General features: G+C 42.5%; 1 protein-coding gene across 2 annotated transcripts in view; it reads left to right on the forward strand.

Moving 5' to 3' along the window:
• Positions 1–279: 279 nt before the first annotated feature.
• MTCL3 (MTCL family member 3) overlaps positions 280–26037 on the forward strand; it is a 29658-nt gene continuing 3900 nt past the window's right edge. Inside the window, exons 1-6 of one of the 2 annotated variants that reach the window (XM_089530414.1) lie at positions 280–362; positions 3400–4284; positions 6427–6651; positions 10956–11114; positions 23186–23257; positions 24822–25997. In XM_089530414.1, coding sequence (XP_089386540.1) covers positions 360–362; positions 3400–4284; positions 6427–6651; positions 10956–11114; positions 23186–23257; positions 24822–25997 — 2520 coding nt within the window. In that variant the 5' untranslated portion in view covers positions 280–359. The remainder of the gene's footprint in view (positions 363–3399; positions 4285–6426; positions 6652–10955; positions 11115–23185; positions 23258–24821; positions 25998–26037) is intronic. The other variant, XM_089530415.1, reaches the window with a different exon arrangement.

Here is a 26037-nt window from a genome sequence, read left to right on the forward strand (position 1 = left end):
TTTTATTATGTAGAAGAAAACAGTTTACAATAAATTAAGTGTAATGTGGGTAATGTATTTATTTCATAGAATCATAGAGTTGGAAGAGACCACAAGGGCATCCTGCCATGCAGGAATTCACAATCAAAGCACCCCCCAACAGATGGTCATCCAGCCCCTATTTTAAAAACCTCCAAAGAAGGAGACTCCGCTACACTCTGAGGGAGTGTGTTCCACTGTCAAACAGCTCTTATGCTCAGAAAGTTCCTCCTAATGTGAAATCTTTTCCTGTAGTTTACATCAATCGCAGAAAACATCTCTGGTGTGTGGAAAGACCAGGAAAGAGGACCCCTTCCTCCCCTGCTTTGGAGCGTGTATGTATGGTAAGAATAATCAGGTAGCTTATGGAAGAACAGAATATAGCCCTGGAGCCACATGTGGCCTCCAAGGTTGGTTTTGTGGCCATTAAACTATCCAGACTCTCCATATAGAACCTTTTCCAGTAGAATGGTGTCACTTTAACTCTTGTGGCTGTATGGGATCTGTGGTTCGATAAGGTACCTAGAATTCTCTGTTAAGGTACCTCTGATGAACTCTCATGAACTACACCCCCCTAGATACCCTGGTTTGATTCTCAATCCTTTTCTTCTCAGGGCACCTTGGGAGTTCATCCAAGCTCTCCAGCACAGAATTCTAAGCACTTCACCAAACTACAAAACCCAAGATTCCATAGGGTGAAAGCACAGCAATTACACCAGTAAGAAATTGTTATAATTGTGCAGTGCGGATGCTCCAATCCCCACAACCAGCAATTCACCTTTTAAATTGGTTGTGGGCTGGTTACAAACCATTTAACCTTTTTTAACACCTGCCCCCCAAAGGTGAATATAGACTTCCAGATGCTTCTGTGTTCTTACTTTGGCAGTTCCTTTGGGCCCTAGGGAGTGCCAGAGGTGCAAAATAGGCCTTATCACAGTTGTTCTCCTGGGGACAGAGCCTCCAATTGCAGCTTGCAGGTGCAGAGTGAGGGAGGAACAGGTGTAAAAAGTGTCATGATGTGCACAACAGAGAGCTGGGTGGGATGAACATGGAAGGTCTCCATTCTAAGCAGTGGGATGAATTTGGCCCTAGCTTACCCAGAGATCACTCGCTTGGGAGGGAGTGGGTTGAGAAGAAGGTGGCAAGATGTCCTAACCACAAAGGAGGACAATGCACTGTAAAAGGTAGGGCATTACCAAATAAAAGCTAAAAACACTATTATATAAATATCAATATAAATTCTTGCTTCTTAGTCACACTCAAAATGTAGAACATTTTGGAAATCCTCCGGGATAAAAGGTTGAAATGTAGGCCATGACCCAGGAAAGGAGGACGTCTGGTCACCCTGGTTGAGGAACCCTTTTGAGAAGAACTCCTTGTGGAAGTGGTTCACTTCAACTCAGGCTGTCAGGAAGCTGTGTGTCTTGTGGGCCTTCAAGTATTTCCTAACTCTTACAGCGACCCTAAGGCAACCTAATGAAAGTGTTCTCCTGGCAAGTTTCTTCAGCCATCCTCTTCAAGCTGAGAGAGTGTGACTTGCTCCAGGTCACCCAGAGGTTTTCATGGCTGAGCTGGAAAGTGAACTCTGGTCTACAGCATCCATTTCAACCTTCTGTTCAAGAGGAATTTCAAAATGTCCTCCATTTTGAGCAGGACTAAGGAGCATGAATTTACATTTATATGAGTGTCTTTGGCTTTTATTTGGTCGTGTCCTACATTTTGCAATGCCTTGTCCTCATTTACAGTGAGGATATCTGATCACCCTGGGAATAATAGCATGTAATAATGTAGTGAGGTATGAATCGTGTGAAAAATTCCTTATCAGTATGCCAAGGGATCTTGTAGCCCCTTTGAGACTAATTGCAAAAGAAGCTGGGAGCATGAGCTTTCCTAGACTTCAGTCTATTCAGGGTGACCTGAGGTCCTCCTTTTCCAGGACATGTCCTACATGTCATCCCTCTTCTGTCCAGGAGGAATTCCAAAATGCCTTCCATTTGGAGCACGACTAAGAAGCATGACTTTACATTTTATGTTAGTGTTTTGAGCTTCGATTTGGTCATGACCTCCATTTTTCTTGAAGGCCCTCCAAGAAAGTGTGAATTTACATTTACATGAGTGTTTTTAAGCTTTTATTTGGATATGACTACCATTTTTCTTGAAGGCCCTCCATTTTGAGTCTACCCAAGAAGCATGAATTTATATTAATATATGAGTGTTTTTATCTTTGATTTGATCCTCCTCTCCATCTCTCTTGAAGATGGAGGACGTCTTGGTCATCCTGGTTGAGAAACCCTTCTGAGTACCCAGCTTGTTGGGGGCCATTGGCTTACAGACTGTAAACCACTTAGAGAGTGCTGAGTTAACTGTGGAGCAGTATAGAAGTATGCATGTTGTTGCTATTGCTACTGAAGGCCCTGCATTTTGAGCCAGATTTCCATTTCTGTGTGTTTTGAGCTTTGATTTGGTCACGTCCCCCATTCCTCTTGGAGGCCCTCCATTCTGAGTCTAAAAAGCATGAATTTACAATTACATGTGTGTTTTTAGCTTTTCTTTGGATATAACCTCCATTTCTCTTGAAGGCCCTCCATTTTGAGCCTAAGAATTTACATCAAGAATGAGTGGGGTTTTTTAGGTTTTATTTGGTCATGTCCTCCATGTTTCTTGAAGGCCCTCCATTCGAAAGCCTGGCTCGGAAGCATGAATTTATATTAGCTTTGATTTACTGTTTATATTTCTGGTTTTTTGTTTTAGCTTTTATTTGGTCCTGTCCTCTGTTTTTCTTGAAGGCCCTCCATGCAGCATGAATTTATATTCATATGTGTTTATAGCTTTGATTTGACCCTGCCCTCCATCCCTCTTGCAGGCCCTCCATTTGGAAGCCTGTCTAAAAAAAGCATGGCTTTCCATTTCTATGTATGTTTTGTGAGCTTTGCTCGGGTGACGCCCTCCACCATATTTCCTGAAGAAGTCTCCATTCTGAGCCTGGCTAAAAAAGAAGCATAGAAAGTGGCAAAAAAGAAGCATAGAAAGTGGTATAATAAATAAATAAAGTAATAGCAGGGGTGATAGATAGGGAGATAGATAGATAGATAGATAGATAGATAGATAGATGATAGATAGATAGCTTTGACTGGGTCCTTGTCCTGCCATTTGCCTAGAGAGCCTGATGCCTACACTCCTCTCTAGAGGATTTTGAGCTTTCCTGTGCTCCATTCTGGAGGGCCCTCCATTTTGCCATTCTCTCTCTCTCTCTCTGAGTCCCACGTGGAGAGCTGCCTGGGAAGCCCCGCCCCTTTCGAACGTTCGGCGGCGCACATTTTGTCCTCGCGCCTTTGCCTTTGCCTTTGTGCTGCACGCGCCTCTTCTCTTCTCTTGCTGCAGCAGCAGGAGCCCTGCCTGGAGGACGATGACCACCAGCCAGACGGAGCTCTCCAGCCAGCCATGAGCCAGACGCCGAGCGGGGCGGCCCCTCGCTTGCTCCCGGAGGGCAGCACCGGCAGGACCAAGCCTCAGCCTTCTCAGACTCGAGCCTCTTCCCCGGCGAGGCCCAAGGAGCCTCAGCCTCCTCCTCTTGCTGCTGCTGCTCAGGCCAGGCAGCCCTCCCGCTCCAAAGCAACAAAGCAGACCCCCACGCAAGCCCCTAAAAACCCTCGAGCCAAAGGAGGAGCAGGCGGAGGAGCAGGCGGAGGCGAGAAGCCGCCCTCGTGGCCGCCGGGCGCTGTCCAGGGCGGGGATGGTGCTGAAGCGCAGCATTCGAACCCACCTCCCGGCCTGGAGAAGCCAGAAGCGCCGCCCAGAGACGAGGATCCCGCCCCTGAAGGAGAAGGAGAAAGAGAAGGAGGAGGAGGAGGCTCCAAGGGAGGGAACCGGGGGAAAGCAGCTGGGAGGCCCCCTTCCAAGGCAGCAGCAGCAGCAGCAGCAGGATCAGAGGCTGGGTCCTCTCTGGGCGCCATCCCCAGCAAAGGCTTCTGGAAGGAGGGATGCCTCCAGAGTGAGCTCCTCCAGTTCCACCTCCGGAAGGGCTTGGCTGCAGCGGCGGCGGCCCAGATGCAAAGCCAAGGCCAAGGCAGCGATGGCGGAGAAGGAGCAAGGGACAGCAAGGCAGCGGTCCCCTCCAGCCCCTCCTCAGCAATGGGCCCCACTGCAGAGAACCCCGGGGAGGAGAAGGAGGAGAAGAGCAAGGCCCTGAGCCCAAGGCAGCAGCAGCAGCAGGAGGAGCTGCAGGAAGAGTTGGAGAAACTCTGGGAGGAGAACGAGGCCCTCAAGGTGAGTCCAGGGGGAAGGGGGCACCCAGGATCCAGACCCCCAAATATGTGGGCACCATCCATTCTTCTTGGTCCTCTCTGAGGACCTTCTGAGAAAACAGACCCTAAGACAGTACATCTGTCCCTTGCACTGGTTTCAGGATGTGCAGGACTCCTAGGCCTTGGCAGGGATTGGACTCTGCCAACAGCACTAGAAGGGAGGGATGCTGTGGTTGTCTCTGTGTGTGTCGGTGTGTGTTGCTGTTGTTTTGCCATGGCGTCTTCTAGACAGATGTAATCCTATGATGTCAAGAGGGCCTCCCCTATATTGGGGTTGTCCAGAGAAATCTGACAAAGCAACTGGTCACAGCTGCCGGAAAGATACAGCACTATCAAAAACGCAGCAAATGAGAACTGCTTCATATGCCAGAACAGGGCATATGGCATTTCCTCGGCATTTCCTCAGCCTCCAACAAATGCATGATCTGTAGCATCTGAAAGAAAAACATGTATTTAGGGATGGGAGAAGACTGGACAAAGGAGTGACCATTCATAACACAGAAGCCTGACAGTGGGCCTTTAGTATCCCCTGGGGTTTGGTTCCAGGATTCCCCATGGATCCCAAAATCTGTGGATGCTCAAGTCCCATTAAATAGAGTGGTATAGTAAAATGGTGTCCTTCATATCAAATGGCAAAATCACGGTTTGCTTTTGAATTTATCTATTTTATCTATTTTAAAAAATATTCTCAAGTCGTTGGTGGTTGAATCCATGGATGCAAAAAACTGTGGAGATGGAGGGCTGGCTGCATTAGAGTCCCCCCCTCTAAGTACAGCTGGCCCTCCATATCCACAGAGTCTTTATCCACAAATTCAACGATCCACAGCTTGAACATATTTTTAAAAACATATTAACTCCAAAGAGCAAACCTCAATTTTGCCATTTTGTGAAAGAGACATCATTTTACTATGTCGTTTTATATAATGGGGCTTGAGGATTCACAGGTTTTGTATCCACAGATGATCCTGGAACCAACCCCCAGGGGATACTAAGGGCCCACTGTTGTGCTTCTGTGTTGGGCATGGTTTGCCAAATGATCAATCCTTTGTCCAGTCTTCTCCCATCCTAAATAGATGCTTCCCTTTTGAGATGCTACAGATCATGCATTCATTGGAGGTATTAAGAAACGCCAGGGCCTCCCTGCTCCAGCATATAAAACAGTTCTGTCTTGCTGCATGAACACATGTGTTTTTGATAGTCCTGTTCTAGACCATTAAAAGGGATGCTCAGACTTTGGAGGTGATGGGTTTCCAGCAACATAGTTCCCTGTAACTAGTTATGCAAGGAAGGGAAGCAACAAGAGTGTAACAATAGTCACATTTCAAAAGCATTGTAGCAGTGAAGTTATTTTATTGACGTGAAATAGTGTTTTCCAGGTACTTCCAAAAGTTTCTCTTCAAGGGCATTTTGAGAGATATTTTGACCATTTTATTGGCATTCTCTTAATAATCTTAAAATTCTTTTGTTTTTTAAAAAGTAAAAGAACGTAACAAGTACAAAACAAGAAATGCAGTGAGTTAAGCTGCATGGAGTAATGGCAGTGGGTTACTCCTTAAAAGTAACTTTCCAAATTTTTCATAGACACAATTGCTGTTTCACCCCAGATCGTAACATTTTAATAATAATAGGATTTATTTATATGCTGCCCAATCACTGGGAATCCCTGTACAATATGTCTCACAGCAAGATAGTGTTCTATATCTATTTAAAAATACTGCTGTACTTTGCAGTGGGTAGTAAAATAGTGAGGAGTTGCAGACCATAATTCATTTGACTATAACATGATGATGATGAAGGTGTGGGGAGGACTCCACTCCAACACACTCTTAAATCCTCATAAGAACCTTGTGTGTTGTAATGCATGTAAATAGTGGTGAAGCCGGGTAATTCCTTTTAGTGTCTATACAGTCTAACTGTAATGTATCTCCTTGTTTCCCAGGATGCTTGTTGATATGCACGTTAGCATGTGAGAGAGATTAGGTGGGATGGTTGCTGTTTAAGGCTGCTGATGTGTCTGCTATGTGTTCCACTTTCCTTTTCTTAAATTTATTTGAATTAATGTTGATCTGGTGCATTTCTGCTCCTCCTTCTCGCTGGATGCCAGAATGAGATAGATGAGCTAAGGACAGAGATGGATGAGATGAGAGACAGCTTCTTTGAAGAAGATGCCTGCCAGCTACAGGAAATGCGCCATGAATTGGAGAGGGCCAACAAAAACTGCAGGATCCTTCAGTATCGTCTTCGCAAAGCAGAGCGCAAGAGGCTTCGTTATGCAGAGACGGGGGAAATTGATGGAGAGCTTCTGCGTAGCCTGGAGCAGGACCTCAAGGTACTACAGGGTCAGAGTTTGCAAATAGGTGGGAAACCAAAGGTTTTTCACCCCTCATTTAGCACTTCCAAATCACTGGGCATCAAATTCACTGGTACTTTAAAACCTTTTGTTTTGACAGTTTTTTTTCTTTATGCTCTGCATAAAACTATTAAAGGTTTTATAACAGCCCTTTATCTAAATAAATAAATAAATAAATAAAATAAAACTTTAATTTATATCCCGCTTTTTGTTACCACAATCAAAGTGGCGTACAACCTTTAAAAAATACAATATATACAAATCCTCCCCCTTAAAAAGGATTAAACAGTTCTAACCATTAACATTACAAACAATAAAATTTAAAAACAATAATATGATAATAAAATAATGGTGGGCAGAGTCTTTGCTTATATATGTCTGTGGGGGGAGCGTTACATGGCCGGGTTCTATTCCGGAAAGGCCTGCCAGAAGAGATCCGTCTTGATAGCTTTCTTGAAGCTCTCTAGGTTGGCAATTTGACGGATCTTATCCGGCAGGTCATTCCATAAAGTGGGAGCGATTGTGGAAAAAGTCCTCTGGGAGGTTGCCGTCAATCTGGTCTTTGTAGACTGTAACAAATTCCTCCCAGAGGATCTGAGGGTATGGGGCGGATTGTACGGAAGGAGGCGATCCCTTAAGTAGGTTGGGCCCAGGCCTTATCTAGAAGATAAGAAGGCTATGTCTATTGGCTGGCCTTTGTTGTCCATCTCCCAGTCTTTCCTAGTTAAGAGATGTGAAAAAGTAAAGCTACACCAGCATAGTGCAGTGATCTGAGCATTGGATTATGACCCTGGTAACCAGGATTTGATTTCCTTAGTGATGTGAACCCACTGGGTGACCATGGGTGAGTCATACATTTTCAGCCCCAGAAAACCCTGTGATAGGTTCACCTTAGGGTCACCTTGGATAACACCTTTACACATGAGACTAAAACCTGACACCAGTTCACTGCCCACTGACAGCCACCAGCACCTACTGTTTGCTTGTGTCTGAATGTGTGTTATGAAAGATACTGCAAGGTTGGTATCATGTGGTTAAAAAATTTTTCACGATTATCAGCAGTTGATAGATAATTACATTTCCTGTAAGACCCAGTGAGTCACTCACATTTGCTCTTTTCTGGTAAATAATAGGTTTCTAGCTTGCTTCCTGGCAATGCTTTTTTACCTTTGAGTTGTGGTAACTCCAGCCTAACTTCTTATGTATACATTATTAAACGTGGAGCTTAATTCTGAAAAACTCTGAATCTGATGCTGCTGCAAATATAGTAAGAAATTATTTAAACTGTTAGACTTGTTGGACAATGCTAATAAAAGGCTTCCTGGATGCAAATATGATGTATAATTGGATTTATAGGTCTCCAATTTTAGAACAGAGCCTGTTTTAATTTTTTAAAAATGGTTATACCACAGCTACATGAACTTAGTTTACCATTAGCAAGATACTTAACACTTCTGTTTGTGTGTCCTTTTCAAAACTTATGTAAATTTATCCCAACCAATAAAAATGAGGAGCTATAATTGATTTGCTGAAGTATTTACAGCTAATGCCTTGGTTGGAAATACCATTGACTATTTTTGCAGGCGACAGGCCCCAGGAACAATGATTCAGAAGCATCTTCCCCTGGAAGTGAGGGTGGGAAAGACAAAGCCTCCTTCCAGAGCAGCAGATGTGGCAAAGCCCACTTGCCAGATAGGGACTGGCTTCACCTCCACTCATTTTACTCTTTCTTGGGTAGAGGTCATTGCTTTTGACTCACCTCTCCTCTGCTCATTTTGCTTCCGTTTCCCTTCCCAGGCAGCAGAAATAGCTTCACACCTTTTACTATGGGGCAGATATGTACTAGAATGAGCAAAATGTTTACAGGCATCTGTCATTTCAATTGTTAAATGTCTGATAGTAGAGTGACTTTGTCTTGTATCCCCTGTTGGAGACATGGGAAAAATTGGCTGAGATCATGTATGGTACAGCATAATATAGTCGGCCCTTCTTATACACTGATTTTTTATACACGGATTCAAGCATCCGTGGTTTGAAAATGTTCAAAAAAAGTATAAATTTCAAATATCAAACCTTGATTTTCCATTTTTTATAAGGGACACCATTTTGCTATGTCATTGTATTTAATGGGACTTGAGCATCCATGGATTTTGTTATCCACAGGGGATCTTGGAACCAAACCCCAGGGTTTGTTTGGTCCACTGTATCATATTTTTACATAGAATCATAGAATCATAGAGTTGGAAGAGACCGCAAGAGCCATCCAGTCCAACCCCCTGCCATGCAGGAAATCCAAATCAAAGCATCCCCAACAGATGGCCATCCAGCCTCTGTTTAAAGACCTCCAAGGAAGGAGACTCCACTACACTCCGAGGGAGTGTGTTCCACTGTCAAACAGCCCTTACTGTCAGGAAGTTCTTCCTAATGTTGAGGTGGAATCTCTTTTCCTGGAGCTTGCATCCATTGTTCCAGGTCCTGTTCTCTGGAGCAGCAGAAAACAAGCTTGCTCCCTCCTCAGTATGACATCCTTTCACATATTTAAACAGAGCTATCACTATCATATCACCTCTTAACCTTCTCTTCTCCAGGCTAAACATCCCCAGCTCTCTGAGTCGCTCCTCATAGGGCAAGGTTTCCAGACCTTTCACCATTTTAGTTGCCCTCCTTTGGACACGCTCCAGTTTCTCAATGTCCTTTTTGAATTGTGGTGCCCAGAACTGGACACAATATTCCAGGTGGGGCCTGACCAGAGCAGAATACAATGGCACAATTACTTCTCTTGATCTAGACATTATACTTTTATTGATGCAGCCTAAAATTGCATATGGTACCATACTACAAGCATCCATTCAACACCCCCTTTACTCACTGTTGAGCTACTGCATTCTCTGTACACACCTGTTTCGTAGCTGGTGGAGAGTAGTGTTTGTGGGAGGAAATCAAAGGTGTATCTGGCTAGGTTCCTGTAGCCAGTTGCAGCGTCATTATCTTCATCTGCTGAGATATGCTGATGTCCCCTGGAGATGGCTGATGGAGGGCAGTGGATGCAGTGGCTAAACAGTAAGTTGGGAACACTTTGGTTGTAACAAAAGTTGGAAGAGAATAACAACCACCATTAAAAAGACATACACAGGTGTAAGTGGGATGCTACTAACAGGATGTCAGTTGTTGTGAGGAAATGTGAATGAACAGGGCCAGCAGCACTGCATTCTAGCTATCAGTTTCTTGCTTCTGCTGCTAGCACATATATAACGCACATTAAGAAAAGTAAAAGTAAGTTGCAACAACAGGATGGTGAGCACTCCAAAAATTTGGAACATTGAAAAATTTATGTTAGTGCCACCCACTCTCACCTGAAAGTCATTTGGTTAATCAACTAATTATAGTCCCAACTATAATCTTAATGTGAAAGAGATGATTCTACTGGAAAAAACAACAATGAACCATAGGTCTTGCCAGTTTAGGTCCATTTGTTGGTTGGAATTTTATCTTGCCAGGAAATTGGCTTTTGAATTTAAAAAAAAGAAATACAAGCTTTTTCAGTAATACAATTGCTGTATATCCCTGTGACTCCCCTGCTGAAACAGCTCCACTAACTACTGGTTCATTTCAGGCAGAATGCAAAGTGCTGGTTTTGACCTTTAAAATGCCCTACGTATATGGCTTGGGTCCAGAATATCTGAAAGACTGTGGGGCTATACAGACCACCTCTTTGGGGCAGCATGCAGCTGCGCCAGATCAGTGCCATGGCAAACGCATGCCGCAGCACCGATCCAGCCTCCATAGAGCACAAAAAGAAGCCAGAAAAACTGGCTCATTTTTGTGCCCTCGAAGGAGCACCATAGCCGCCACTGTGTGCCATTTGGATGCAGCGCCAGTGGTGTGCTATCATGGCGCATGCTGCATGGACTGGCATGCACCAAAATGGTACCCTGGCGGTGGGGTCATGGCATCCAGTGTGCAGATGCTGCACCGTGGCTCCACCCACAGGCCGGCGCTTTTCGCCAGTCTGTACAGGGCCGGCGTCTCCTTATACATGCTAGTGCAAGCTTTAAGATCTGTGAGAGTTTCTCTTTATTCCACCACCTTCACAGGCACGTTTGGTGAGTACTTGGGAGAGAGCCTTCTCTGTAGTTGTGTCCAGGCTATGGAACAACATTTTGCTCTAACTAGGCAAGAGTTGAGAATGCAGGGCTAGATAGAGAATGGTTTGACTCAGTATAAAGCAGCTAACTGTGTTCCTGTATTGTTTTTCTAAACATTCAAAATATTGTTCCATTTAGGTGGCAAAGGATGTTTCAGTGAGACTTCACAATGAGTTGGAAAATGTGGAAGAAAAACGTACTACCACAGAAGATGAAAATGACAAGTTACGACAACAGCTGATAGAAGCAGAGATCGCTAAGCAGGCTCTGCAGAATGAACTTGAGAAGTTGAAAGAGGTTAGTGTTCACTTTAGGGGAACTGGGGGATATTGTCAGGTTTCCTTTTCCCAACCTGTCAGTATTGTAGTAGGAATGCCAGTATTGTAGGAGGAACTAGTGTGCTTCATGATAGAAGATGCCAGTCTTAGAAGATGCCAGAACTCTTAACTAAGCCATGAAGATTCTAAAATGAACCAAATAGTTCAGTTACTGGAAAGAAGAACATAATTTTGATAAACTGTAAGTATTTCTAAGAAGACAATGATGGAAACATGAAGGACTATGTTCTTGCATATTGTGTTTGTTTTATTGAATAGTATGCAAACTAGCAATCAGACCTTTGCTTTTTCTTTCATTCTATAAATTCATGAAATTCATGAAATCCCTAACTGTCTGGTTAGGGCATAACAATATATGGAGGACTTTAATATGTATCTCCCCCCAGTTATTCCTTTAGTTATGTTGTCCCTAGCTTTTGCTCAAACAAGTCTGACACAGGATTTATATTAGCATATGCTTCCTCTGCTGTCATATTTGTTGTAGTCACCACCTATGTTTCATGGTTTTTAAGACGGTGGAAACTACTGTTGGCCCTCCATTTTGCGGGGGATCCATTCTGTCCCCCCCCCGAAATGGAGACTCACAGATATTCAAGCCCCATAGGCTAGAATGAGGCGCGTGCCCATGAGCACATGCAAGGCACATGCCACAGAGCGTGCCGCATTGAGAATAATGGAGGTTACCCTTCCGTGAGTAATCAAGAGCAATGATCTCAAGTTCGTGAGAAAGGGGGGGGGGATGACTGTAGTAACATTTTTCTAACTTTAACAAAGTAACTACTCAATACATGTATGTTTTTTAAAGAATAAAACCGAAAGGCTCATCCATATTATGAACTGATAATATGCATCAGACTCTGCATGCTTCTAGAAGCCTACCAAAAGTATAGCATTCAGTGTTGGGATATAGAGTGCCAAGGAAAATGTACAATGTGACTTTTAATAGTAACCAGGCATTAAAGGGTTACTGTGAGCCATAATGATTAGGCATTTAAACAGGAGGTGGCATCAAAAAGATAGTCAAGAAGTGCTGTAAAGTACTGTAGGATGCTGCCAGTCTGAAAAGCCACTCAGGAGGGTGGCTGGATCCTTATGGCACCAGAGGGAGAGGCAAAGCCTAGTAGCCTCACGGAGCCTTTGCTTAGTGACGAGCATCTGACCTCAGAGAGGGTTGTTACTAGTGTGGATGGTGGGTGGTGTCGATGTATATATTGTTGTACACAGTGAAACTTCTAAGAATAAAAGCCTCCTCTGAGAGAAGTTTACAGTGGAGTTTATCGCACTGGCCCTGCGTTCTAAAATGTGCACGTGCGTGGTGCGCATGGAATGGGATGGGGCAAAGAACCCCATTTTACTGCACAGTGGAATGCCGCCTTTGCTGCCGGGCGTTCCAATTGCGTCCCCATTCCAACCCAGAGGGCGCCATTTCTGAGAATGCTGTTTGCAATAAACTCCAGTGTCTCTTTGCTCATTGAGAAAGGGAGAGGTGTTTCTCCAGCTCACAAGCTGCTGACTACAGTCACGAAGGTGGAAAATCTGGTGCCAAACGTTGATGTCTTGCCTCACGCACTGCGCAACATCAAAGGCGTTTTAACATTCAGAATATTAATTTACAGAATTTCAGCATTCATTCATCAATTCATTGTTGAGTCACATTTGTTTGATTTTGATCATTCACATGAAGTGGGCAGGCTGCTGAGTAAATTTGGCTTAGTTGATCATCTATTTGTTTTGGTTCCCTTGTGTAGAGCTGGTCATTCGTCAACATATTTGCCTACCCTTCTTTTTGTGGCAGTACAAATAGTTTGCTTATATTGAGATAAATTAAGTTTGGTCACAGCATACTCTGAAAATTAAGATGTGCCCTTGAAAAAAAGGGCAAAAGATGGTATCCTCAACAGGGTAGGTTCCCCCCCCCCCCCCCCCGTGGGGAAAAATATTGATCATACTTTGCATACATATTCAGATGTTGGTTATCCAACAAAATATGACAAAATCCAAAATCCACAAAAGAACAGTATATTTATTTCTTACTGAAATGCACAAAATAGCTCAAAGCTTTCAAAGCTCCACTGGATTCTTCATCATGCAAAATATGTTTTAAAAAACCATACAGGTGAGGAAAGGTGGTGATAGTAGAGTCACAGGGCCATAGCTGCATGCTTGAGCAGGATAATTTCAGACATAACATGTACAAAAGTCATTCCTCTGAAATATGGGAAGACCAAGGGCTGGATGAAGCACAATGGGGTTTATCACTCACAATCTGCATTTTACTATATCATTTTCATGGGAGGTCATTATATAAGGATAATATGGAAATCTGAAAGCTTCTTATTTGAAATGCTCACACAAATACTTCCTCCTGTTTATAAGAAAAGACAGAATCATTATCAGGTGTAACTATGTTGGCCATGCAGCAAAATATAACAAAATCCAATATCTACAAAACAGTGATACCCTTACAGGAGCAACTAAAATGCACAAAATACATTGTGCAAGTTTTTGAAGCTCCACTGGATTCTTCATCAGGCAAAAGATGTTTAAAAAATACAAGACAAGAAAAATGACAATGGTAGAGTCACAGGCCTACATTTCATAATACAGATTGTTTCTGTTATAGTTCACTTGTTCTGGAGGGATCTCAATGCAGGCATATCCCCTTCTTGGCCACGTGGGGACCAGGGACAAAGGGCAATAAAAGACAGGCAATAAAATTTCAATTCTATTAGCAACAGAAAAGTAACTTCCCTTGAAACCCAGTTGTCCTGTGTGAAACTAACTGGTTCTTAGGCAGTGAACATTGAATTTCTCAAGAAGTCTATATTGTTACATCTGAAAAAAACACCTTAAGTGTTGTATAGATAAAACCTGCCAATTGTAGTCCAATTGAAGAGTTTTACCTTTGCTTAACTTGAAGAATTAAGTCTCAGTCCATTAGATTCCCCCTTCTTAATGTAACTTACATATTGTGTAATACATCTGGGTTCTGTAAATTTGAAGATCTTATACAGTTGGCCTCTGTATCCACAGATTCTTTTATCCACAGATTCAACTATCCATGCTTGAATACACACACACACACACACACACACACTCCAAAAGCAAACCTTGATTTTGCCATTTTATATAAGGGACACCATTTTACTATGATATTGTATTTAATGGGACTTGGACTTGGACATGGATTTTAGTATCCGCAGGGAGTCCTGGAACCAAAAAGGGCCCCCTGTATATTGAAAGGCAAGTAGAAATACTACTAGCAAAAATAATAATGTAGTGCAAAAAAGAGGCTATGAACATAGTTAGCACATTAATAAACACTGCAGCTCAGTGGCAGAGCACATGCTTAGTGAGCAGAATTTTTATCTCTAGAATACGGTAGCTGAGAAACACCTATCACTGAAAGTCCTCAAGAACTTATACCAATCACTGCACACACTGTTGAGTTAAAGGGAATAAGGGTCTGATTTGGTAAGAGGCAGCTTTGTATATTAGTATGTCATATTTTATGGCATTTCGGGATCCACTTTCACTGATGGGGGCCAGCATCGCCTCACAGTCAATGGTTGTTTAGGCTTCCAAACAAATTATATCCAAATTATTCCTTGGTTGGCAATCAGACTGAAACTCCATTGATGCATACGTAGGAAGCCCTTGGACTGGGATGCACCCACACAAGGCAAGACCAATGGAAGATGGGCTCCTAAGGATTATATATTATAGAAGCAAACAAACAAAATCTGTACAAGCAGGTTAGCAAAGGAGGAAAATTAACCCCATCACCATGTTTTTCCAGCCTCAGACTGCAAAGAGTATCCAAAACAAGTTCATTAATATAAATTAACTCTTACATGCCACTGGATAGCTGTTAACATTTGGCCATGATGCTAACAAGGACTTCAAAACCCATCTGTCTGGCAGAGCTCCAGCTCACTACGCTAGTTATAAGTCTATAGAAAACCCAGGTGATAATAAAGGGGGCTGGAATGCATGTTTGAAAGTTGATTATAATGCTGCCTTGATTGTGCTGTTATGTCTCAGTCACATTGACCTAAAATACAATTGCTGGTCCCAATTATGAGTGGATTCACATTCAGAAACTGATTCATTAGGGCTAGTCTAGCTTGGGCTAGCAACTGGGTTTGGGCCATTGTGCTTCATTGCTCCTCTTCCCTTCCCCCTCCTCCAGTAGCCATAAAGGGAATGTTTGAGATGGGCCTTAGGAGCTTATCGCTTGGCCTCTTAAATCAGGCTGCAGCCAGGATGCAGGATGGAGTCGGGGATTATTGCACACTAAATCACCTCTGAATTGCCGACCGCCGTCTGTCTGGTTTCAAGCCACACTACACCAGTGCTTTCCACCTTCTAAAAAGTGCTGGCGGAGTGCAGCTTGGACCCGGACTGATAGCGGTCAGTGATTCAGCAGTGATTTAGAGTGTGATAATCCCTGCCTCCATCCTGCATCCCAGCTGCAACCTGGGAGGCTGGAGCCAATTTAAAATACCAAGCGATAAGCCCCTCAGTCTTTAATTCTATGTGATTACAGAAGCATCTTTTCTCTCTTTTAATTATGCAAAGGGATCTTGCAGCACCTTTGAGACTAACTGTGTGAAAGACGTTGTAACATAAGCTTTTGTAGACTAGGTGTATTTCCTCTGATGCTCCTCTTTATCGTGTTAACATCATTAATGCTACTAATTAACTATCTTTTTTTTCTGGTGCTCTTTCTGTGACATTAAAGTAGCTGCCGTTTTGAATATCTATACTTCTTGTTTGTCTCCCAACTTTTCCCTTTTCCACTTGTTGTTAGGATGAGAGGGGAGTGGTAATCTTATTAAAATATTGGTTTTGGACATATCAATTGTTTCAGTTTATTTCTTACCTTTTAAAAAGTTCTCTCTGGAATTCTGTCAGCTTTTTAATAGAACAGATATAAATTATGTTGTTTGAAAAAAATATTCATTTGCAAGAGCTTCCCCTAACCTGACGCCTTCCAGATGTTTTTGACTACAATTTCCATTATGGCTGCCATTGGCCATGCAGTCTTCATTAGAAGGGAGTTATAATTCAAACCATCTGAATGGCACCTAGTTGGTGAAGCTGATTGAGAACAGTTCTTGATTACCCTTCTATTCATTGCATGCTTGACACAATATTTAAATAACAACAATAAAATATATAAACATAAATCTAGGACCATTTTTATACTATTAGGAATTACTATAGATTTTTGCTGTGGCAGAGGAGAAAGAAAAATTCTTCATCTGCATTTGTAGCACTAATCAAACATATTTAATTTATTTATTTGCTTCATTTATAGGTTGCCTTTCTCCATAAGTAGAACCCAACTTCTGAAAACAGCAAATTAAAAAGTTAGAATGTTTACAAGAAAATTTTTAAAACAATTAAAAATCCTCATATTAAATACTATAAAAACACTTTTTAAAGCCATGCAAAAGTTAAAAATAAACAGAACACACAAATAAATAAAAACCTTCCCTGCTTAGCCATTAAACGCTTGTTTAAACAAAAATGTCATTGCCTGCCAGCGAAAGGAAAGCATGGAGACCAGCCTAGCCGCCTATGAAAAGGCATTACAGAGGGTGGGAGCAGCCAGTGAGAAGGCTTTCTCTCATGTCCTCACCAAGTAAAGCCCGATCCAGATGGGCTTTTTCGGTGCCCCCGTCATGTGCTAGGGGTTGGCTGAGGGCGCACCACCCATACTGACCTCACTCCTAGCATGTGACGAGGGCGTCAAAATGGTGGCACCCTATACACATGGGCGCCGCCATTTTGACGCAATGGACACTTAGCGTCCGTACATCATGCCCCCATAATGAAGTCATGAGTGCGCCATTGGCGCACTGCGATGTCCTTATGGGACCGCAGAAAGAACCCGTTTTTTGCGGATTCTTTTTGCTGCACGAGGGAGCCACGTGGTTTGTCCGCTGCAGCTCCCTCGTGCAGCAAAACAAGGCGCGGGCAGACCGCCCTTTTTGGGCGGTCTGTATAGCGCCTAAGCCTATGATGTTCATAGGACTGAGAGAAAGCCTTCCTCTGAAGATCTTAGCATTCTTGCAGGTTTGTATGGGGAAATACAGTCTTTCAGATAGTCTGGACCTAAGCTATTTAGGGTTTTATAAGTCATGATGAGCACTTCGAATTGTGTCCAGAAATGAACTGGAGGCTTGGTAGTACAATTATTTGTTTCATTTTATCCCATTGTTCATCCAGTAAAGTATATGATTCTTGCAATATAAGTTGAAAGAGCTTCACAACCAGTGGAGATTTGAACACAAATTTCTCCAGACCTAGTTCAGTATTCTAGCTGCTATTTTACACTAGAACTGATCATTCTGATTCTATACATATTACTTAGAAATAAATGAAATTATTATCCTTTCAAAAATCCAGAGTAATAGAGGAAACCTCTGGGTAGCAACGTAGTATGTTTTCATCTTCCTTTGTGATTGGGAGTAGTAAAAGGACAAGATGAGGCCATACTACCATAACCAATGGGTTTTTCAAGCAATATCCAGACATGGCTTATTTCATGCAGGATTAAATGTAACATACAGATGTATTCAGGAATATGTCTATAATTGGTAATATTTCCTCCCCTTTATTAGTGGTTTCTCTGTTGTTTATGTTTGTACAGCTAACAGTAATTAAGACAGGAGTTGGAAGTTGTTCTCATTTCAGTGTAATGAGTGAGGCATGTGATCACAGCAGTGGAATCAGTGTTCAGAAAGACTTCCTCAACAACTGTCAGTATATTCCAGACTTGAATGGAGATGAGATCACTCAGCAGTATATTGAATTCCTTGCATGAGCGGGGATATGCAAATGTCTATGAGGGATTGTTGTTGTTGTTGTTTTAAGAGAAAGCAATATTGAGAGGGAATGTGGAACAGAACCTGCGGTCAGTACTGGGGATGGGGAGGGACTTGAACACTTGCTCCAGTTTTTATACCTAGACAAGAAAAGAGTTTCTTCTCTTTCAGTACTTGCAATTGTAAGAAACAGAACACCCCCTCCTACTAAGTGCAAGGGATGGGCATTGCTACTCTTCTCCCAGATTTGGATGAAGCTTAGTTTAGTGAACAACTGGGGACAATTGGGTTGCAATTAAGGAGCTTGCAAAGAAGATTAAAATGAATAAGTAAATAGCATTCTTGTCAGTTTCACCAGTGATTGTTAGTCCAGTTAAAATCTCAAGACTTGCTTTTCTGTGTGTAGATGCCTTGTTTGTGCAACTGGTTAGGTAGATTTGCTGTACATTGCCTTGAGCCTGGCCAAGGGCCATATAGGCACAAAACAATGCATGCACTGTGAGGGTTAGTTTTCCGATTATTATCATTTGTGTGTTTTCATGTCCAATAGAGGTGCAGGTAACCAGGAAAGGAGCGGCATTTTTATGGAAACTTTGTATTTCAGATTAAGTTTAGAAATTTTTGAGATATTCTTGATATAAAAGTGCACTTGGTCTGGAGCACATCCAACACCATAAATGAAGATGTATCCCACCCCAAATAAAGACCAGTCTGGTGCAATGTAGACTGATTGTCTAGTAGATTTCAACCTTCAGTTTCCATTAGACTTCCTTTTAAGGTTGTTAGGCTCAACATAGGATGGGGTTCTTTTAGCTTTTATTGTTAACAAATCTTGGATCGAGAAGAGGTATCAGAAAGTTCCATTATGGCATAACTCCTCCCCCTCGCTCCCAAAACACACATTTCAACTACTCCCTCCGCACCTAAGATAGCCAGTAGACAACAAAGGGATCATGGAGAAGGCAAGGTTATCCCTGTGCATCCAGCTGCAGGAACAGAGCTAGACACTTCTTCATGCTTTCTATTGGCCAATACATAGCTGGGATGTTTTAGCAGCAGCTAAAGTGTGAATTTTGTGGCATGAAGGAGGAGACATGCTGTAGTCCAACCTTACAGAATCTCATCTCTTCTTTATCCAGAATCTGTCAACTATTAAAGCTACAGAATCTCCTATTTTCCTGATCCAGGATCTATAAATAATCCTGTCTGTAGTTAACATAACACTCTTACTTTCTTTTCTAACATTAGGATTATTCATTTCATCAAGATCCCAGAATGGAAACATTTGTCAATTTTGACTAGTTTGCCATTTTGGTATCACCTCCCTCAACCTGGTACCTTCCAAATTTGGGAGGCTGGAATGTGCCAGCTGGTTCCATGTATGTGCTAAGACAGTGATAGAGGGAAGGAGAGAAACCAATCATGCCATTGTTGGATGTTGTAGATTTCAGATTTCCTCGATCTATGCAAAGCCTGTTAACAAATCTGGTAGGACCCTCCAAACTTTGTCCTTTGAAAAATGTTTAAGAATGATTCATATCATACTAAATTGTTCCAAATGTAAGCAGCCTGAGAAGCTCCAGGGACTATGGAAGCAATACTAGCCGATGAAGTGAATGCAGAGCTACAGCTGCTTCTTCTCCGGTAGCAATTTGCAAGAGTACAAGGGGCACATTTTTTATCTGCCCACATGCATGAGTCACCTTCCAGAGGTCATGGCTGCATCTGTGATTGTGTGAGGTCAGATATTTCTTCCTGGATGTAGCTGCACCCTTATTGTTCAGATACCTCCCAATGGAGATGTTCACTACAATTTAAAGCAGCGCTTAGATTCTGGGAGTCTCCCTCTCCCCATATATTCCATTGAATTGCTATGAAATATAAATTTTACTACACTTGCCAGATGGAGAATCTTGAAATACCATTTTATTGGCTTATGTGTCATGTTAAAGCAATATCAGCTGTGCAACTCCTATCAATACCTATAATAAATTTATGTCAGTTTAAACCATAATTGACAGCGAATATCCTGGAAAATTAGACTTAAATGTAGTTTTAAGTTCCAAACACATACACTGAAATTTACTAAAATGTAGATTTACGAAGTTCTCATTCATTCAGTGAATCTATGTTAGTTGAGCCTAATAATAGGATTTAGGCATAGCTTTCTGAGGAATGTGGGCACCTGTGTTCCAAGGGGCTATCTTCTATCCTAGTATTGAAGGCTGCATCTGCACTGCAGAATTAATGTAGTTTGACACTACTTTAACAGTCATGGCTCAATATTATGGAATTCTGGGGTTTGTAATTTTGTGAGATATTTTAACTTTCTCTGTCAGAGAACTCTGGTGCCGTAACAAACTACAAATCCCATGATTCTATAGGATAGTGCCATGACAGTTAAAGCAGTGTCAAACTGCATTAATTCTGCAGTGTAACAGCAGCCCATGATAAACTCAAATATTCACATTTCAAGATCAGCAATTGGCAGCCTCAGCCCTCCCGAGAGGGACCACTGACCATTTATTTGATAAACACAGAAGCAAGAACATAATTCCTGGGGAAGAGAATAATCAAGACCCTGGAATTGTCCAGCAGTCCCCTTTCAAGGGTGAGGATGCATCTCAGCTTACAATCTACTATTTACTATAGCTTCTTAGGCAACTATGTAAAAACTATCACTGCCAGTGTAACCCAGAGTTATGCTGGAGTAATGCTGCAATAGAATTCCAGCTAAAATTTGCTGAGTCATGTTATTAAAAGAAGCTGTTAACTCTTAGATGTCTGATTGGTCCAGGTGTTCAACCAACCTGTGCTATTCCAGTCTTACCTGTTTTATTTGGGAAGCAGGTTTCTTGTTTTTGCACCTGGAATGCAGAATACACAGATAGGATGATTGTTAACAGCGTTGTAGCCAATTAAGGAGCCAACACAGATGTATCTGTCTGAATCCTCTAAAAAGAGACAACAGTTAAACATAATGTCCTGTTACAGACTGCCAAAATAAAGCTGCGTCGGGTCTCTTTAGAGGTATGCTATTTAAATGATGCATGGGTCCTAAGAGTCCGGAGGTCGCACCAAAGCCACACTCCATTCATAAGCACCGGAGTGCAGCTTTTGGTGCAGCTTCCGGATTCTTAGGATGCATGCATCATTTAAATAGCATACCTCCAAAGAGACCCGAAGCAGCTTTATTTTGGCAGTCTGTAACAAGCCAATATCTATGATATAGAAGGCAAGGGCTTCTAAACAGGGAGGGGGAATATTTCTGCGAGAGCTCTACAACTTAAACTAAACAGCTTATTTTCCCTTAACAATCCTGATTTCCGAATTTGAGAATCTCTCAGAAGTCCAAAGAAGTTTCTGTATCAGTGGAAAAGCTAACCCAGGACCATTTTGAATGCATTTGAAGCTCTTTAAAAATGTAAGAGTTCTGTGTAAATCTCTAGAGGTTGATTAAAAACAGTTATTTTATGAGAGAAGAGTCATTTTGGAAATTTATTTATTTATTTATTTAGGTATTTATATCCCGCCCTTCAGCCCTAATGGCTCTCAGGGCGGCTTACAATTATTATTTTTAATCAGACAGTTCCCTGCCCTCAGGCTTACAAGCTAAAAGACACGGCACAAAAGGAGAATGGAATGATGGAGGGAAAGGGGATGAGGTCCAGTGGTTCTTCTCTCCCTCTGAGGCCTGGACCAAGGCAGATGGATTGGAGGGAGGGCTCTTCCATCTTCCAGGCTAGTCCTGATGGAGCTAGACCTGCCTGGCGAACTCCCTCTCAGGCCGGCGGATGGCAGTTATGGAGGGCGGAGTCTCCTTCCTTCAGGCTAGTCCTGATGGAGCTGGACCTGCCTGGCGAACTCCCTCTCAGGCCGGCGGATGGCAGTTATGGAGGGCGGAGTCTCCTTCCTTCAGGCTGGCCCTGATGGAGTTGGCCCTGCCTGGCGAACTCCCTCTCAGGCTGGCAGATGGCAGTTATGGAGGGCGGAGTCTCCTTCCTTCAGGCTAGTCCTGATGGAACTGGACCTGCCTGGTGAATTCCCTCTCAGGCCGGCGGATGGCAGTTATGGAGGGCGGAGTCTCCTTCCTTCTGGCTAGTCCAGATGGAGCTGGACCTGCCTGGTGAACTCCCTCTCAGGCCGGTGGATGGCAGTTATGGAGGGCGGAGTCTCCTTCCTTCAGGCTAGTCCTGATGGAGCTGGACCTGCCTGGTGAATTCCCTCTCAGGCCGGCGGATGGCAGTTATGGAGGGCGGAGTCTCCTTCCTTCAGGCTAGTCCTGATGGAGCTGGACCTGCCTGATGAACACCCTCTCAGGCCGGTGGATGGCAGTTATAATCATCTTTTGATTTTGATACCATTTTGGAAATGATTTTTTATTGACTATTGGTAAGCTAAATAATGGTAAGGCAGCCAGTGAGGTGTACTGGTTTCAACATTGGACTTCTACTCTTGGAATCTTCACTCAGCCATGGAAACTCACTGGTAACCTTTGGCAAATCATACATTCTCAGCCTCAGGGGAACACAAAGGCAAACCCCCTCTAAACAATTACTGCCAAGAAAAGCCTGTGATAGATTTGCCTTAGGATTTCCCTTAGGACACTCATAAATTGAAAATAACCTGAAGGCACACACAACAAGAATAATGATAAATTTATAAAACTTGAAGTTAATTATTTCAGCTTCTCTTTGGTCTTGGGTCAGTTACATGAGCTTAGTTCTTATGTCATCCTGATCACAATTAAATGTATTACCTGGCCCCATTTGTTTGGGAAGGATTTTTTTTGCCTGTTTGTGAAATATTTTTAATATTTAAAGAGTTCCTAGCTATAGCAGCATATAAACTACAGATTGGAAACATTATTTTTACATTACAGTTACATTAACATTATATTTTCCAGAATCACCCACTCACCTTGGCCAGAAATAACAAAAAATGTTATTTTACACAATGTTTATAATATATTCCTCACATTTATATTTTACTTAAATTAAGACTTTGTATTTTAAACTGCATTTTAGGATAATTACTTGCTTACAGCACCTCTTCTTTTGCCTAAAGGCAGGACAACAACAGCAGCAAGAAAACAACGAAATGCCTTTTTAAAAAGTACATGTGCTTTTTAAATTGTGGTTTGATAGATCATTTTTCATACACATATTTACAACATTTGATCTTTCTTTTACAGCAGTCAATGAAAAGAAGAGGAAGCAAAGACCTGCAGAAATCGGAAAAAAAGTCACAGCAGACACCCACTGAAGTGAGCTCAAATGTCTCTGTCTATGCTGTTGTACAATTCTGTAAACCAGAGGTGGGCAACATATGTTTCTCCAGGTGTTGCTGGACTGCAACTTTATCAGCTCTAGTCAGCACAGCCTGTGGTAAAGCAGGATGAGAACTGCAGTCATGAGTGCAAGCTGTTCATTAGTCAACAGTGGGGAAGTCATGGATGTTTAATGGCAGCATTTTCTAGTTAATGGCTCAATAAATAAATGTGCTTTAACAACTAAAGCAGTGCATTTAGCTATGAAACTATACAGTATCATGCCTAAAGGCACCTGTAGGTATCCGTTTATATTTTGGTGGTTAATTGTAGAGGTGATGTTAGAATCCGTACTCTTTAGATTTAACTTGTGGCCTATTGATCACTATTTCCGTTAGTGTATCTTGAAAAGATATCGCAAGTCATACTTCTGTGATATTGATGCCTTTTTTTCTTCAGAATCTCTTGGTCAGTCTCTCAAGGAAGCCTAATAGACAATGAGGTACCCTGTTTGGGCATCCCAAACTGGTGTTTCATTGAAGCATTTGAGTAACAACACACTAGGAGGGAAGAGGAGGATGAGCATGCTAGCTCTGCCCCCTTTCTCATCATTGTGAGCTGTCATACTCATTGGCCATCCTTCTTATACTTTTGTTGTTATCTCAATGTTTGAATAGGGCTAGGATCATCACATACATAAAATGCAATATGTAAATGCAGCTAATAGACGTGGGAACTGTTTGGGGAGTTGTGCTGCACGTGGTAATATATTTGATAGCAAACTGAAATTTGCTTTCATTTAAAGTATGCATTTACTCTTGTTAGAAAAACTGAACACTGGGCCACCTTATTAGTACTGTTATTGTTACTGTGCTGAACATTACTTGGATATCATGTTTTACAGCACAATGTTCCAGGCAGAATTGGAACTCTCTCCTTTCTTCTACCTTTTACATGCTTGACTCCCACTCTGCCCCAGTGTGGCCATTTACTGGCTAATGGAGAGAATGGGACAGCAGAAGTGAAGCATCCAACTATATAACTGTAACTGAATGCAGAGGGACAATATGATTCTCCCACACCTTGGAAGGACTCTGAGTAGACATCATCACAGTGCATGCAGCTATAAGCACATAGCCAAAAGCTTCACCATCACCTCCCTTCCCTCTCTCCATCAACCAGTAAATGACCATATTAATAGAGGTAGCATACGTAATATAAGAGAGTGGGGTTTGGGGGAGGTTTTGACTATCACATGAGAGAGGAAGAGAATGCCCCACCCCTAAGGGGAAATAAGATATATGAACGTTAAATGTATGTCTGTGTATTTCACTAATAGGGTGCCAGCACAATCTTTTTTATAATGTACCTAATCTTGAATTTTCTATAGACTTTGCCTTTGTGGTACTACACAGATGTTTAGTACAAAATAGGCCTCAAGAAATTGATAGGAGTGCTCTCATTAAATTCCTTGGGGCATGTGTGCTGCACATTTTGTTGAATTGTCAGATGTTCTCAAGTTATATATAAAGCAGTATCAAATATTCTTTCCTTTTATAAGGAGGACAGTGAAGACCTGAAATGTCAGTTGCAGTTTGCTAAAGAAGAGGCTGCCCTGATGAGGAAAAAATTGGCCAAAATAGACAAAGAGAAGGACAGATTTGAACATGAGCTTCAAAAGTATAGGTCATTTTATGGTGATCTAGACAGTCCCTTGCCAAAAGGGGAAGCAGGAGGCCCACCTACCACAAGAGAATCAGAACTCAAGCTTCGTTTAAGGTTAGTCGAGGAAGAAGCCAATATTCTGGGAAGGAAAATTGTGGAACTGGAAGTTGAAAACAGAGGGTTAAAGGCAGAGCTTGATGACTTAAGAGGAGAGGATTTCTCAGGGACAACAAACCCTCTCATGGGGGAGCAGAATGAATCTCTGTCCGAGTTACGACAGCATCTGCAGCTGGTTGAGGATGAAACTGAACTGCTGCGGAGGAACTTAGCTGATGCAGAAGAACAAAACAAGCGCATCACAGCAGAGCTGAACAAATATAAATACAAGACAGGGGCTCATGACACATCAAGGCACCATGACAGTGCCAAGATGGAAGCCCTGCAAGAGGAGCTGAAAGCTGCACGCATGCAGATCAACGAACTCAGTGGTAAAGTCATGCAGCTGCAGTATGAGAACAAAATTCTGATGTCTAACATGCAGCGCTACGACCTGGCTTCTCATTTGGGGATCCGAGGCAGCCCCAGAGATAGTGATGCTGAAAGTGATGCAGGGAAAAAGGAAAGTGACGATGATTCACGTCCCCCACATCGCAAAAGAGAAGGGCCCATTGGTGGAGAAAGTGACTCGGAGGAGGTCCGAAACATCCGTTGCTTGACCCCAACGAGATCCTTCTATCCTCCCCCAGCAGGATGGCAGAAAAGCTTCACAGACAGGCAGCAAATGAAGGACATCCGATCGGAAGCAGAACGCCTGGGCAAGACGATAGATCGCCTGATTTCGGACACCAGCACCATCATAAGTGAAGCGAGAATTTTTGTGGCCAATGGGGACTTCTTTGGACTTATGGATGAGGAAGATGATGGCAGTAGGATCCGAGAGCATGAACTTCTCTACCGGATAAATGCCCAGATGAAGGCATTTAGAAAAGAGCTCCAGGCCTTCATTGACAGATTGGAAGTTCCAAAATCTTCGGATAATCAGACTGCAGATGAACCTTTGTCAGTGAGTCAGGTAGATTTTTACTTGGCAAGGCAATTAGGTAAAATGTTTC

This window comes from Sceloporus occidentalis, unplaced genomic scaffold (genome assembly GCF_023333645.1).
Source record: "Sceloporus occidentalis isolate IW3139 unplaced genomic scaffold, rSceOcc1.0.p SCAF_6, whole genome shotgun sequence".
NCBI lineage: Eukaryota > Metazoa > Chordata > Lepidosauria > Squamata > Phrynosomatidae > Sceloporus > Sceloporus occidentalis.